Source organism: Micromys minutus (assembly GCF_963924665.1).
Source record: "Micromys minutus genome assembly, chromosome: 12".
Lineage (NCBI taxonomy): Eukaryota > Metazoa > Chordata > Mammalia > Rodentia > Muridae > Micromys > Micromys minutus.
Window position 1 is genome coordinate 34654155 of NC_137981.1, and position 13855 is coordinate 34668009.

Genomic DNA, 13855 nt, shown 5'->3' on the forward strand with positions numbered 1-13855 from the left:
CACAACTGCCTGCCTCAACTTTACTGAATCTGCCTTTCCCTAGGAGTTTTGGTAACTGAAGGAAATTGGCTATGTTTGGCCACATGTTTCTCATTGTCATGACATTTTCCCTTCCAGCCATCTGAAAGCTCTTCATTACTTGCTAGGATTTCCATCCAGAAAGACGCTGCCAAGGTGTCTTGATCTCACCGCAGCTCATGCCGAGACCTCTCATCAGACGGTGGATGGACTTTTTGTGTGCATTGTTTGAACACACGGTGTGTGTCCCTGGCATTCTTTGGTGCAAACACTTGTCATGTTTGTCATGTCACTTGTCAGGCTCTGAAAATAGATGAATCACACTCTTTTTGTTCCAATGATACTTGTCAAGTTGCTTTTCTTTCTCTCTTTCTTTCATTTTTTGTATTGACCTAGCACTCCAGAAATAGACTTAATGTTTAGTATTTTAATTGGCACTTTTAATGGTGTAAGTCTGGACTCTAGAAGTCTTGAGAAGGCAAACTCAGCCATCCTTCCCCAGTTTACTCAGTGTAGCCACACTGAAAAGAGCAACAGATAAAATGGTCCAGTTGAACCTCTAGAGGGCAGGAGGTGTGTGTGACAAAGGTGATACAGAGGACCAGTGGAGGGGCGGTCCTCTGTATCACCAATTAATCATGGTCTCAGCCCATATCCTACAAAGGAAACCTACAAAGTGGTCTGAAGAGGTACTAATCTGTCAGTCACTGTCACCACAGCTGTATCTGGGACCCATCTTGTTTCAGCAAGATGATTACCTTTGTTCTGGACTCTGCTTGACTCTCAAGAATAATTGTCCTTATCTGGGGAGTGATCCATCTTGAAAGCGTTCTTCCAGAATTCAGGGTGGTTCAAGACAAAAAGGCAAGGACAAATAAGTTAGCTCTGTTTGTTCAGCCAAAGCATGGGTACTAAAAGGAAGCTGAGGTGCCAGGTTCTCATCTAGCTTTCAGTTTCCTTTCGGATTTAAGCCAGGAGTAGTGCAGTTTGTAAGTTCACGTAGGTGTTTGCAGTTAGTCTGAGAGCATAACAGTGAGTATCGTCCAAACAGACTCTGTTAATACCTAGCACAGCCTGTGTCAGGACAGACAAGGAGCAAATAACCTCTTAGATCATACAACTAACCCCATATTGGCCCTTGTGTTGGAAAGGCTTGGTCATTTTAAAGGTCATCTTATGACTTAGCTGCTAGAGACCACATACATTTTGCTGTCAGGGGCTAAGCACTGTGATTTGTTTAGTGCCATCTTCCTTCCCTGTCCCTTTGACTTTCACCTTCCTTTTCACTGAGGCTATAGAAGTATGCAGGATCTTCAGTGGCCCTGGGCTGTACTGACACAATATGAGAGTAGCTAACTTGCACAAAGAACTGCCACTTGGAGAATGAAGAGATACCGAAGCAAGAACCCACAATGTCCCCACTCTCCTCTAACTCCCTCTTCCATCTCTTGATTTATGAAATGCCTTCAGTAGCTTTAGCATACATTCTCTGGACAACTGATGGTAATTATGTAACTGCATAGGACTTTATGTGTGTGTGTGCACACACACACACACACACACACACACACACACACACACACACACACGGACAGTTTTACAGAGTAGGTTCCCTTCATCTCAGTGGTCTTGCTAGGCTTGCTTAGAAACTGCCTCTACCCACTGGCCATGGTTTTTCTTGTCAAAAAACAAACAAAAATATATTTAGAATCTGTTTTTTTTTTTAAGCTGACGAAAGAGGGTGAGCCATGCCTTTCTGCTCAGGTGGCTTTGAGAGAGCCATGTAACAAGTGGCAGAGTCTGTCAGCTTCACATTTTCTTGGCTAAGTTTCTGCACACGCTGAGTCAAACCTGACATGGTAACAAGGCTCGTTAGTAAGTTGAAAGTTTGCATGCACAGTTTACCTTCTTACGGAGTACTACTTTATTATTATTTGCCTACATGTACAGTTCTCCTTCTTCTTAATTATTAATTATGATGGCAATGATATTTGCTTACATGCACAGTTCGCCTTCTTGATAAGTACTCTTTTATTATCATCATCATCATTGTTAATAATAATTATTTTATTATTTGCCTGTTGGGAGGCAGTCATGGCTCTTGGTGGTTGGGGTACTTTGGGTCCCCCAATCTCTCTGAGAAAAGGCCTTCTTGCAGGTCACAGGATCTAATCCTAGGTTCACTCAACAGGGGCTTTGTGGGGGAACATATCCCTCCCATGTTCCTTTTGCTCTTACCCTTGAAGATGCTGCTATTTGAATCTGAAGAGGCCAGTGGGGTGTATTCCAAACCCTTGTAGCTGATTTGCTTAAATAAGTGACACATTATTCCAAAGTGAAAGCAACTGGTACAAAGCAGTGTCACTTACTCTGGCCATTCTGCTGCTGGGACAATATTGCTTTCCTGGGAGTGCTCAGATCCTAGCTTCTCACAGAATGAAGGTGTGATTTGCAAGGACTTTTGTTTTCCTTTCCTAAGACATAGCATTTGGTGACATAGGACAGTTTAGTGAGCCCTGACAGCAGCTCTACATCCATTCATATGGAACTAACTGGACAGGGATCTGTGCTTGATCAGCCTTTACAAATGAAGGGGACCTTCCCCTCCACTGCCATCACATCCCTTCCCTCTGCAGCTTTCTGAGAACAAGGTCAGGACCCGGATCTAACTGCTTACGGTTCAGAAATAGCAGCCCAGCTCCAAATTAATCTGATGCTATTTGTTGTAGGATGAAGAGCAGAGGCCTGCTTATAGTTTTATTTCCGGTATACCTTTGCACACAAGCTGTGAATGGACCCATGTGAGGAGCAGAGGCAATTCAGCCAAGAACTCGTCTATTGGTAGCTGATGGTTACAGGCAAACTGCAGGAGCTGTCTTGCATTCAATGGCAGCCTTGATTTGAAAAGCAGAGCAGAAGAATGAAATGAACCCCAGTGGCGTAGGACTCTAGCCACTGCTCCTGAGAAAGAAATGCTAGCTGGTGCTGAGAACACTGCATGTCCCTTGTGTTGTGCTCAGTTGTTTTCTACACGGTGTAGCCAGCTGATCATCCCTCCCCTGTGGTTCCTTGGGGGATTTGGCAGTACTTTAATGAGTATTGCATGTATACTGCATTTTTTATCAACCACATTAACATACACAGAAAAACTCAGGAGTGTGTAATTTCCACTTGCGAATGCACGTGCGCGCGCGCGCGCGCGCGCACACACACACACACACACACACACACACACACAAGAATGCACTACATACTCAGTCTTATCAGAAGTAGGGGGTAACTTCTCTGTTCATCATCCCAGGCTAGCCAGATTTCTGCATATAGATCCTGAGGAGACTTGCATTTCTAAAAATCTTCCCTACAGTTTTTTTAGGAGTTGTGTCCATCTAAAGGGCTGGGTTGAAGAGCATGAAGACATTGTGTATATGATGTTCCTGTATTTTTGTTGTCTTTGTTTTGTTTTCTTTTCTGTTCCCAGCCTTAATCGCTGTCTGGTAGTGTCTTTTTTACTGGGACCATCTTTTATTGGCATTAATCATCTCCTCTGTGGAAGGTAAAATAAACACATTAGAAAACCGAATGAGGGCCAGAGGCGTCAGTAGTAGCCTGATCTCCTACAGGTTCCTTCACTGGACTTTTATCTGTCAGGTGTGCGTTGAAGGAGATGTCAAGGATGTCTTTTACATTGTAATGATTGATTTTGAACAAGGGCAAAAAAGCTTAAAGACTGTTGTATAACTAACTGGTCAGATGTATGACCCCACTTTTCTATCTAATGTTTTTCCTATGTGTTTGAGAAATCTTATAAACACACTCAGAATTGAGCAAATTTATATTGATATAGAAGTGTGTGTGTGTGTTTGTGTGTGTGTGTTTGTGTGTGCATAAATATTTCTTTACACATGTATCCAAAGTGATATCTGTAGTAGCAAATGTGTGCTTTTCTGATGGATATTTCTTATGTAGAAACAGAAAGCAGATTAGTGACTGTCTAGACCCAGAGGATAGAACAGGGATTAATTTCACAGGCAAGAAAGATCTTATTGAGATGATAAAAATGTTCTGAAACTGGATCATGGTGATGTCAATAAGTTGGTAAGTTTTGCAAAAGTTATTAAAGAATTATGTGCTCAAAATGGATGTATTTTGTAACTCAACAAACCTGTTAAACGTGATCATTCCCTTTAAGTCTCAGTGTTGGTAGAGGATGAAAAGCTACATCCTTCCAAGTCTTTGTACTCTCTTTCCCGACTGAAGTTGTTTAATTCAGTTGTAGAGAAGCTACCCCTCAAGGTGACAGGACAGGATTTAAAAAAAAAAAAAAAAAATCCAAGGACACAGGGTGGAAAAGTCTGCCCTGACCCCTACTGGCAAGGAGCAAGGTTACTCCCAAGGCTGAGTGAGGAGTCGATGTCTGGGTTGTCACAGGGCAGGAAGAACATGAGCACCTGAGACGTGGAAGCAGGTCCCTGAAGGTAGTAGTCACTGTGCTAAGCAGTTGTGACTGCCACTCAAAAAAGCCAGCCATCAGCTGCCAGCCCTTGAGTAATGGAATGTCTCTCTTCTTCTGCAGGTTGTGTTAGTCTTTGCTCTCAGCATTGGTGCCCTTGTAATATACTTCATAGACTCGTCAAAGTGAGTATGCACAAATGTTGTCTTGCCCCCTTTTCCCCTAGGGTAATTATGCCCCCCCACACATTGCTGTGCTATTTAACTTAACACGAGCCTTACCAAGAATCTTCTGTGTGCTGAAGACTTGGAGGAAGGCAGGGCTTCCTTGTACTTCACTTATGACTGGGGAAAAGTTCCCTCAGAAGAAAGGCTATGTTGATGCTGATGGTATGGAAGTGAGAGGCATTGGTAACCAAGCCTTCTTGCTGGGTATATATTTGTAATGAGCTGTTTTCTGATTGAGTATTTGTACTGAACATGCTGAGACGTTCAGAGGACTCCTTTGGGAGTGTGCAACCTCTGGAAGAGGGTTACAGAGTCCAACAGATGAGTCTGAGCCATTCTGGCCACAGCCATAGGACTTTCCTTTCTCAGTCAGAGAGAGATTATCTGAAAGATGTATTAGAAAGTACAGTACTGGGATTCCACCTGCCAAGCGAATATGTAGCTCAATCAATGGTCATTGTGCTTCCTCACTTGTGAAACTAAGGAAATGGGATAAAGCATTCATGAGGACTCCCAGAGCTGGAGGTCTGTGATTCTCTGAGAACTTGTAGAGAATAGTGCTCATGCAGACCCTTTGAGTGGTTGTTTAATGGTCTGGTACAGCAGGATAAGCATGGTTCGCAGACGGTGAACCTTTGGGAAGACTGAAGATACCAGACACTATGGCTACCCTTAATGCTGTGGGAACCACTGCTCAATACATCATCCTTTCCAACTGACCTACTGCAGTCTCAAAGTTGACAGCATCTGAGACACACAGATCTGGGAACAGACTTGCTTTTCTGTTGTGACACAAAATTGACAGCTCTGACCAAGAACAAGAGCCCTGGAGCTTGCAGCCCTCCTTGTTTACTTTGAGAGTAGTTTTCATTCCTCTAATGTTAATCCTGACTGGGTCCTAGCCTTGTATCCTAGGACACCTGCCTTTGTGTTCCTGTTGGGTCAGACTCTGGTATGCCTTGCTTTTGAGCTCAATGCTCTTTTTTCCTATGGTGTGGTATGGTAGCAATTAAATGCACACCAAAATTCTGAATTTCCCAGAGTTATCTGGTCACCAGCCAGGGGATTTTGTGCATTTGGCTATGGGGGCCAAACTGTCACATCAAGGAAAAGAAAAGAAGCATGTCTACTCATCTGTGTCTGAAATCTGCCAAGTGTAGAAGTCAGAAGTCACCTAGCCTTCCTCGGACACAAGACTGGGCCCTCACTTGTCTGGAGTCCTGAGTCCGTTAAATATCCCCAGGGAACAAGAAAGTGTGTGTTCTCTTCATCCGAAATTGCTAGTCAAGAAAGAAGAGCATCATTCAGTATGGAAGTCTCCAGGTAAGCTCTCCTTTCATATTTACTCAGAGATTCTGAACCACATTTGAAATGAACTTGAACTTTCAACCAACCCCTTGGTCATCTTTCTCCAATCTCTCTCTAGGGGTCATGGGGAACATACCCTGCCAACGCCTGTGCTGGGGCTTAGGAAAGAGGTTCGGATATGTAGTCTATATGTCCCCAGAGAGTACACACTTATGTGAAGGTGAGTGTGGCAGTCTCCAATAAGGACAGAGACTTAGACTGTGCCTCCCTTTCCTTTGTCTCCCTTTGTTCCCCCATGTATGTCATGGTAATAAACTATTTCTGGAAGATGGATTTGGACGGTGTCTTTTTTTTAAACAGTGTCCGCTAAGAGTCAATCTTTGACTTTATAGAGTCTGGTCTTCCTTTGGGGAGGATGGCAGGGCATGTTGTTCACAAGTGCCTCCCCAGCCTCCTCCAGTCCTCTGGATTAGTCCTGAAGTTGTTTAGTCTTTGTGAAGCTGGTACTTGAAACCCTCAGTGATTCTAGTTCTTTTAGGGTCATTCAAAGAGTCTGTACCAAGGCTGATCTTTAGTTCAGGCTTTCAGTTTGCCCAGCAAAAATTGCCAATAATCTTAGAGATTAGATTGTCCTCATTCTCTATGGGGGCTGGCCAGGTCTTAGCCTGGATTCAGCCTTTCTCTCTACCTAAACTGGGCAAACTCTGTGGGTTTTTTTTTTGTTTGTTTGTTTTGTTTTGTTTTTTGTAACAGACTTTTTTTTAGCAGAACACCTGTTGCTACATACATAACTCTACTTTTCATATCTGCTTCTTCATCTGGCCCTGAGACCATAGCCTAAGACTCTAACGTACAGAGAAGCCAGTGAGCAGCCTACACAGAGAATCCTCCATCTTCCCATCCTGGTTGAGCACGCATGCTCAGTTTAAAGAGATGAATTAAAGTAAAATCTATAATGTTACCTTTATGGTAAGTCTAGAATGTCATAGAACACCCAATTAAATCCATGAGTCAAATTGCAATCAAGTTTAATGAAAGATGTGAGATGAAACTCTATATATAAAGTATACATGGAACTAGGGTGAGGAAGTAGAAGAAAAATTCATGAAGTCTACCCTTTTCATTCAAAACTACTTCTGGCTTAGTAGAAATGGCTTGGCTGGCCATCTTGGAAAGCAGGTTAAATTTCTCTTAAAGATTATAGCAAGTCATTGCTCTGAGAAAAACACCTGGTATTCTGGAGATGGATCTGCGTTAGTGTTAACCCTCTGCAAAAGATTGACATGGTTTGAAAGATTGTTCTTTTATTAAACTTAACTAGAGCTGTCTTCACCTACTTGGTAGATCGGAACTCTCATAGTTACAGAAGCTCAAGAAGCAAAGCTGTCCACACATAGCCTTTTGAACAGTGTAAAGAAGGACTGGGGAGATGGTCTGGCGGGTAAGAGCATCTACTGATGCTTATGAAGACCCAAGATCAAATCACCAAGGCATTTCCAAAAAGCTGAGCACGGTGTGTAACTCCAGAGCTTTGGAGAGGGGGTGGAGACCGAAGACCACTGGGCTCACTTGACTGCCATGTTAGCTCTGGGTTTGGTGAGAGACCCTGCCATAAAGTAGTCAGTCATAGGGCGAGAAAGCAAGACACCTGGCATTCTCTCTTGATCTCTGTTTGCACATGTATCACACATGCGTACACCACAGAGAGACAGAGAGAACTGCAAAGTGTGCAGATGGGCATATGAAGCAGGTCCCAGGGTGGACTCAGCCAGCAGATGTCAGAGAGGTCAATTTAGGCTACGCACACAGGCAAGTAGAGTGGGTATGTATTCTTCCTCAAAGAGTCAGCAGAAAGACAAGAAAATTCAGGTCAACTCTGTGATTGGCAGGTATAATTGTAATTGGTGATGTCCCCTACCTTTAAAATACACTCAACTATGGTAATCCTGCACACCTTTGCTTTTCAGTTGTTAGTCCGAGACAGATAGATCCCCGAGTGGATCTTTCCCACCAAGGTGTTTGAGAAACCCTCCTTTGGGTCTTTATTTCCCTTATGTGGTCTCTATGGGAAGAATCATTTGTGTCATCTGCAGTGATCACTACCTGTCTGAGAAAGGTTATCCTGGAACCTACAGATGAAGAGAATCCGTTTGAAATGGGTGCACCAGCATTCCAGTGAAAGATACCAGAAAGATTCAAATAAAGGGGAACACTATAGCAAGACTTGGTTGGAATGTCTGTAATACCAATACCTTCAGGAGACCTGTAATCTTAGCCCTTCAAAGGTCCATCTTCTCCAAATTCCCCATCTCCTAATTCTAACCCTGATTCCACAGGTACTCCTTCTCCTATGCCCCCTTATTTCTATACCACAAGGATTTTAAAAAATATATATATGTATAGCCAGGGGGCAGAGAGATGTCTCATCAGGTAAAAGCATCTACTACATAAGCCCAACAATTGGAATTTAATCCCTGGAATCCACATTTTAAAAGGTGGAAGTGGTGATATGTTCCTATAAAACTAGCATTCCTGTGGTGAGATGAGAGACAGAGACAGGAGAATCTTCTAGAAACACATGGGTCAGTTGAGCACAATATCAGAAACAAGAGAAACTCTGCCTCCAGGTGGTAGGAGGTGAGAAACATTCCTGAAAGTTTTCTTCTGACCCCCATACCTGTACTGTGCTATGTTTCCATACACACACAAACATATGTCTACCCGTATATACACACACTGAATAGTTCTTAAAATTGCACAACCACGTCAAATATGCCCTTCAATGTCCTATGAATGCTAATGTCACTGTCGCTTGCTTCTCTCCTCTTCTTCACATTATGCATATACTTACAAGATATATGAGGGGTGAGAAGACCTTATACTGTCAGCATGGAGGACAGGACTCATAGATGGCATGAGGCAGCAGTCCCTGCCGCTTCCTTCCATAACTTTAAAAGAAAGTTGGAAGAGACAGCCGCTCTCAAAGCTCTGAGCATCTGCATTTTTCCAGTGGTATTCTGGGAAAGGATGACTCACATGTGGGGAGATATTTATTCCTTTGATTCATGCTTAAACGCTGCTCCTTCTTATGCTTCAGTTACGTGGATTATGAATATTTAATGCTGCATATACTGGAAATGAAGGTCAGGTCCTGCTCACTGGCGACTTCAAAGCAGCCTCGATTCTGAAAGGCATAGCACCTGCTGTTAGCAGAGTGACGCGGAAAGGTTATGCATTGTTAAAAATCTTCCTTAATGACTCGATCTGCACCGAGATGGCTGGTACACAGTTGGGGCTGCCTTCTCTGGCTTTGCCAGCTTCTGCTCTTGGCTTCTGGTTTAAGGCCTGCCACTTGAGCGAGTAGGACATTTGGAAGGCGGAGGAAACCATAGCACACATTTTGCAGCACATCTATCCAACTGCTCCACTGCAAGGGAATAGCCGCTTCTCAGTCTTCATAAATTCCATTTATTGCTTCACTTTATATTCACTCATTCATTCGCTCTCACAGCTTCAGTGTGAAAATCTTAAAATACTTTCCAGGTAGTGATGGTGCTTATGGTTAAACATGGTTTCGGATAATTATATGTAAATTTGCAGTAGAAAGTGACCAGACTGTTTCCATAGTCTTTGGAAACACACGTGACACTGTCATTATAGCGCAGAAATGCAGAGCCTTAGCCCCACCTGTTAGTTATTACACAGCTTAACCTCCCCGTCCTTTACATATCTCAACTGATATCTCCTCTTTCATCTGATAAATATTCTTTCCAAAGAAAAGAATCAGGGGATTAGGAGATGGATGGCTCAGCCAGTAAAATGCTTGCCACAAAAGCACGAGTCCCTGAGTTCAGATGCCCAGCAGCAGTGCAAAACAGAGTGGGGTACCATGTGTCTACAGTCCCAGTGCTAGGCAGTGGGTAAGACAACTGGGTCCCTAGCTGTCTGAGCCACCTCTGTGTCCATCTCAAAACGGACAGTGAAAAGCAATTGAGACGTGTACCTGATTTTCAACCTCCAGCTTCAACGTGCTGTGCACGCACACATACACACACATGTGTATACATATACCCACTCAGACATAGGCATGTAATCACACACACTTAACGACAAAATTGAATAATAACAAAAGACTAGAGGGAATCTGGGTCCCCATCATTGTGCTGCATGCAAATTAGCATGCTAAGCACATTGCTGATACTATTAATGGCTTCTTCTAATACCCTAGGTGGACCTTTATAATTTCTACCTTACTGAATAGAAGTCTAGAACCCTAAAATTTGCTTCAAGCCATATAGCTAACAAGTACTGAAGCCAGAATCTCACTCTAACGTGCCAGCAGGACCCCTCCCCGGCCCGAGCCATCACTTACAAATGTCAAGGAGTAAACCTCCAGACTAGAGAAGCTATAGAAAGAACTTGGTGCAGATGTAAGAATGGGAACTGCTTTGCCTTTCCCTGTCAAGTCTTCTGCCTTCTTCTTTCCTTTGTCTTCTCTATCCCCCTTTCTCATCCCGAGAGCCAAGTTTACAGTGGAGAGAGTCCCATCATCAGCCTGCTCCCTACATCTGCTGTAGATCACAGGGAAGTTGATGGTTGTTTCTCAAGGCTCTTCATACCCAACAGCTTCTTTCTAAGGAAGGAGTCTCCCCACCCACAGCTACCTGCTTTGCTGTGCATATTATTTGGCACACTAAAGCAGGTAAGAGAGATGCCTTTCCCCCCTTAATTGAATATATTTTTATAACCTTTAGAGAGTTACAAAGCTTATTCTTCTATCATTTTGTGTTATATTGAGTGAGATTCACACGTATAGCAAATACTATTAAGCCAACAGAGTATAAGAAAAGAGGGCCCCCAAAAAGGTTCATTGGAAGGCATTAAAAGGAATTTTAAAGAAGTAGCCTCTTTCATTACTTTTGTTCTAAGTCATTATGCACAGATGTTGACTTGGTGTCTCCAATGTACCCAACCACTTGGCTAGCCACTTGCCAGGGATGTAGGGACAGCATACATCATGGGTTCCCTTGTGATCAGCGGTAGGTTTTTCTTTGCACCTTTCTGTAGCCTTTCAGCATAACCAGCTGGGCAGCTAGGGCATAGGGAGAAAGTGCCTGGGCGTATCTTAGCTGTTAACTTCCTTTAATGAATCAGGGTCATTCTAGGTACTGTTCTGAATAATTAGCCCCAGCACTCCACCTTCTTACTCTATTTGAGAAGTCACGGCATGCACTTAACCTTTGTTGAAGAAGTCAACACAAATCAAAGCACATTCGAAGCATCTCTTTCTTCTCTTTTTAAGGATACTCCCCCCACAATCTTCACTATCCCTCAGTGACATTTTTATTGCCAGGCTTTGGTTTAGAAAATTATGGGTAGGGAAAGTTCAAGGGCAGGGTGTTCAGAACAGCATTGCACATCTGTGAGGGGGAACACAACAGGAGAGCCAGCAGCTGTTGAAAGAATAGAGTGTCAGATGGTGGAGGAGCTGAGCTTCTGAGATGGAGACGAAGGGCTGCCTTCAGGATCAATGCCATAAATAGCTCCCAATGGGAGCCTTCTTTGCTTTTCAGAATCTAGCCTCTCATGGCACCTTTGAATTCTGTGACATGTAAGTAGTCTTGACCCAATCTTTCTACATCTTGTTTTTCACGTTGCCATTCTTTCATTAGTGAGGATACAAAGGGATGAAGGAGGCACTTTCTTTACGTGTGTCTGCTTCCACATGGATGGATTTAGGGCATAGGGTCCCTTTTTTGGTTATATCACACTAGATTGACTTTATTTTTTCTCATGTGTTTCTTCTCTGCCTTGCATAGCATAGTCTCTGCCGTAACTCATCCCTCATTGTGCAAGTGGTCCCGTGGGTACCATGTGAGGTGGCATCTTCAAGTGTTAAAAAGTATGAATGTCCATCAGGCAGCTTATTAGAAGATATAGGGGACTTTGTTGGGAGTAAGAGAAATGAACGAGATCGACCTTTCAGTTTTGATAACAAAGACAACTTGGGAATAGAGTTCTCCTTTCTATCTGAGGATTCAACCAACTATGGATTGAAATATTCTGTACGCAGATCCCAACTTTCCAGACCATACATAGATATATTTGTTCTCATTACACGATACAACAGTTACTACTAATACAACATTGACATTGTGTTAAGTATTATTTATGATCTAGAGGTAATATAAAGTATAAGGGAGGATGTATGTAAGTTATGCGTAAAGGTGTCATTGTTTCAAATTTGCAATTTTCAGATGCCCAGATTTTGGTATTCATAGGCCTCCCCCTGAACCAATTCTTCATACAAGGGCAATGTGTTATCATATCTTAAAAATCACTTGGTACCACTAATCTCTGTGTCTCAGCAACTTCTCCTTTAATTGCAGATAAACCTGGCAGAAAATATAGGTGGCAAAAGGTACAGGGAGTGGGAACAACTTCTTTACATGTTTTCTGTGTGGGTAGGATTAAAGGACAAAGTCTGCTCTTTGGTTGCATGACATTAGGTTGAGTTCACTTGTCTCTTACAGTTCCTTCTTCTACCTTCTAGATGTGACTAGAGGTTAAGTCACCTGCTCAAGGTCACTGATCCCGACAAGGAAATTACCACAGTCAGAAATTAAAGCCCTTTGAGATAAGGTCCTTCTCCTAAATCTTTTGTGTCTTTTCTACCAAATTTAAGCTATGAGCAAAGATGTCTCATGACTTACAGCCTACTAAAAAAAATAAAATAAAAAAGCATATTGACCTTTAGTGTCAATTCAAGAGTCTTGGGGTATTATTGAGGTATAGGCTTTTATGCCAGGAAAAAGTAGAGATAATCCCAGGTGGGAAAGATTAAACTCAGACGTAAGGACTTCAGAGACTTTAGCTTTGTTTTTACTGGTAAGAGGCCTTAAATTCTTTGACACTTTATGACCCTATCTCCTCCCCACTCTGTCTCCTCTCCCCTCTTTCCCTCTCTCCAGTCCATCTTTCTCTCCCTTCTTCCCCTTCCTTCCTTCTTTTCCCTTTTTTCTTTCCCTCTTCCCTTCCCTCCCTCTGCTCTGTTCCATTCCCCACCTCTCCATTTCCCCTGTCTATCCCAGTCTGTCTTTCTTTTCTTTCTTCTTTTCCCTTCCCACCCCTCAACCTCATTTCAGAGTTGAACAAGTCGGCATTCATCTGTATTATGGAAAGTTGACAAAGCTGGGTCCATTGGCTTCAACTATTTGGCATTTGCTAGGCATTACTTTTGAGAACACTGTGCCCAATGGCTCATTTGTTTTCTCTGTGAAAATACTATCTTCTAACTATGCCTATAAATCCACATTTCTCCACCCTTCATAATTAAAGTAGACATTTTCTGCCCTCCTCGTCACTCTTCAGGATTTAAAAGGAATGTTTTGTATGACCCAGCACTCTCTTAGCACTTTGGCAACTTTTTAAGAGATGGTTTTGTTCGTGGACAAGCAAAGGAATGCATCCCCTTCTAGATTCCAAACTTACTCATGTATTCTGTAATTAACTTTAATTTATGGCACAGGCTTCTGTGTCTTCTCCCCAAGTCACATCTTAGCCGTAGTACTGTTCCAAAGTCACAGCAAACATGCACTCAAGAATTGCTGAAAGCCAGAGTGGAATCCAGCTGGAAGCAAACTGGCTCAGAATGCTGCAATTCAAACCGAAGGGCAGTGCTCATGACAACATAGCCAACCAGGGTGGCACTAGGTGGCAGCAGTTGTTATGGCTTCATCTTGGGATTTATGAGCTTCAGGACATGTGACCTCTCTCTTGTCTTTTACCCCATGTCCTTTGTCCTGACAACTGGATAGACTGTCACTTTGGAAAGACCCTGACCAGTGATGAG

The 13855-nt window shown here is 42.9% G+C and overlaps 1 protein-coding gene across 11 annotated transcripts in view; it reads left to right on the forward strand.

Moving 5' to 3' along the window:
* KCNMA1 (potassium calcium-activated channel subfamily M alpha 1) overlaps positions 1–13855 on the forward strand; it is a 666778-nt gene that overhangs the window by 327787 nt on the left and 325136 nt on the right. For all 11 annotated transcript variants that reach the window (XM_080926078.1, XM_080926079.1, XM_080926070.1 and 8 more), the window contains exon 3: positions 4592–4653. In XM_080926078.1, the coding sequence (XP_080782204.1) occupies positions 4592–4653 (62 nt within the window). The remainder of the gene's footprint in view (positions 1–4591; positions 4654–13855) is intronic.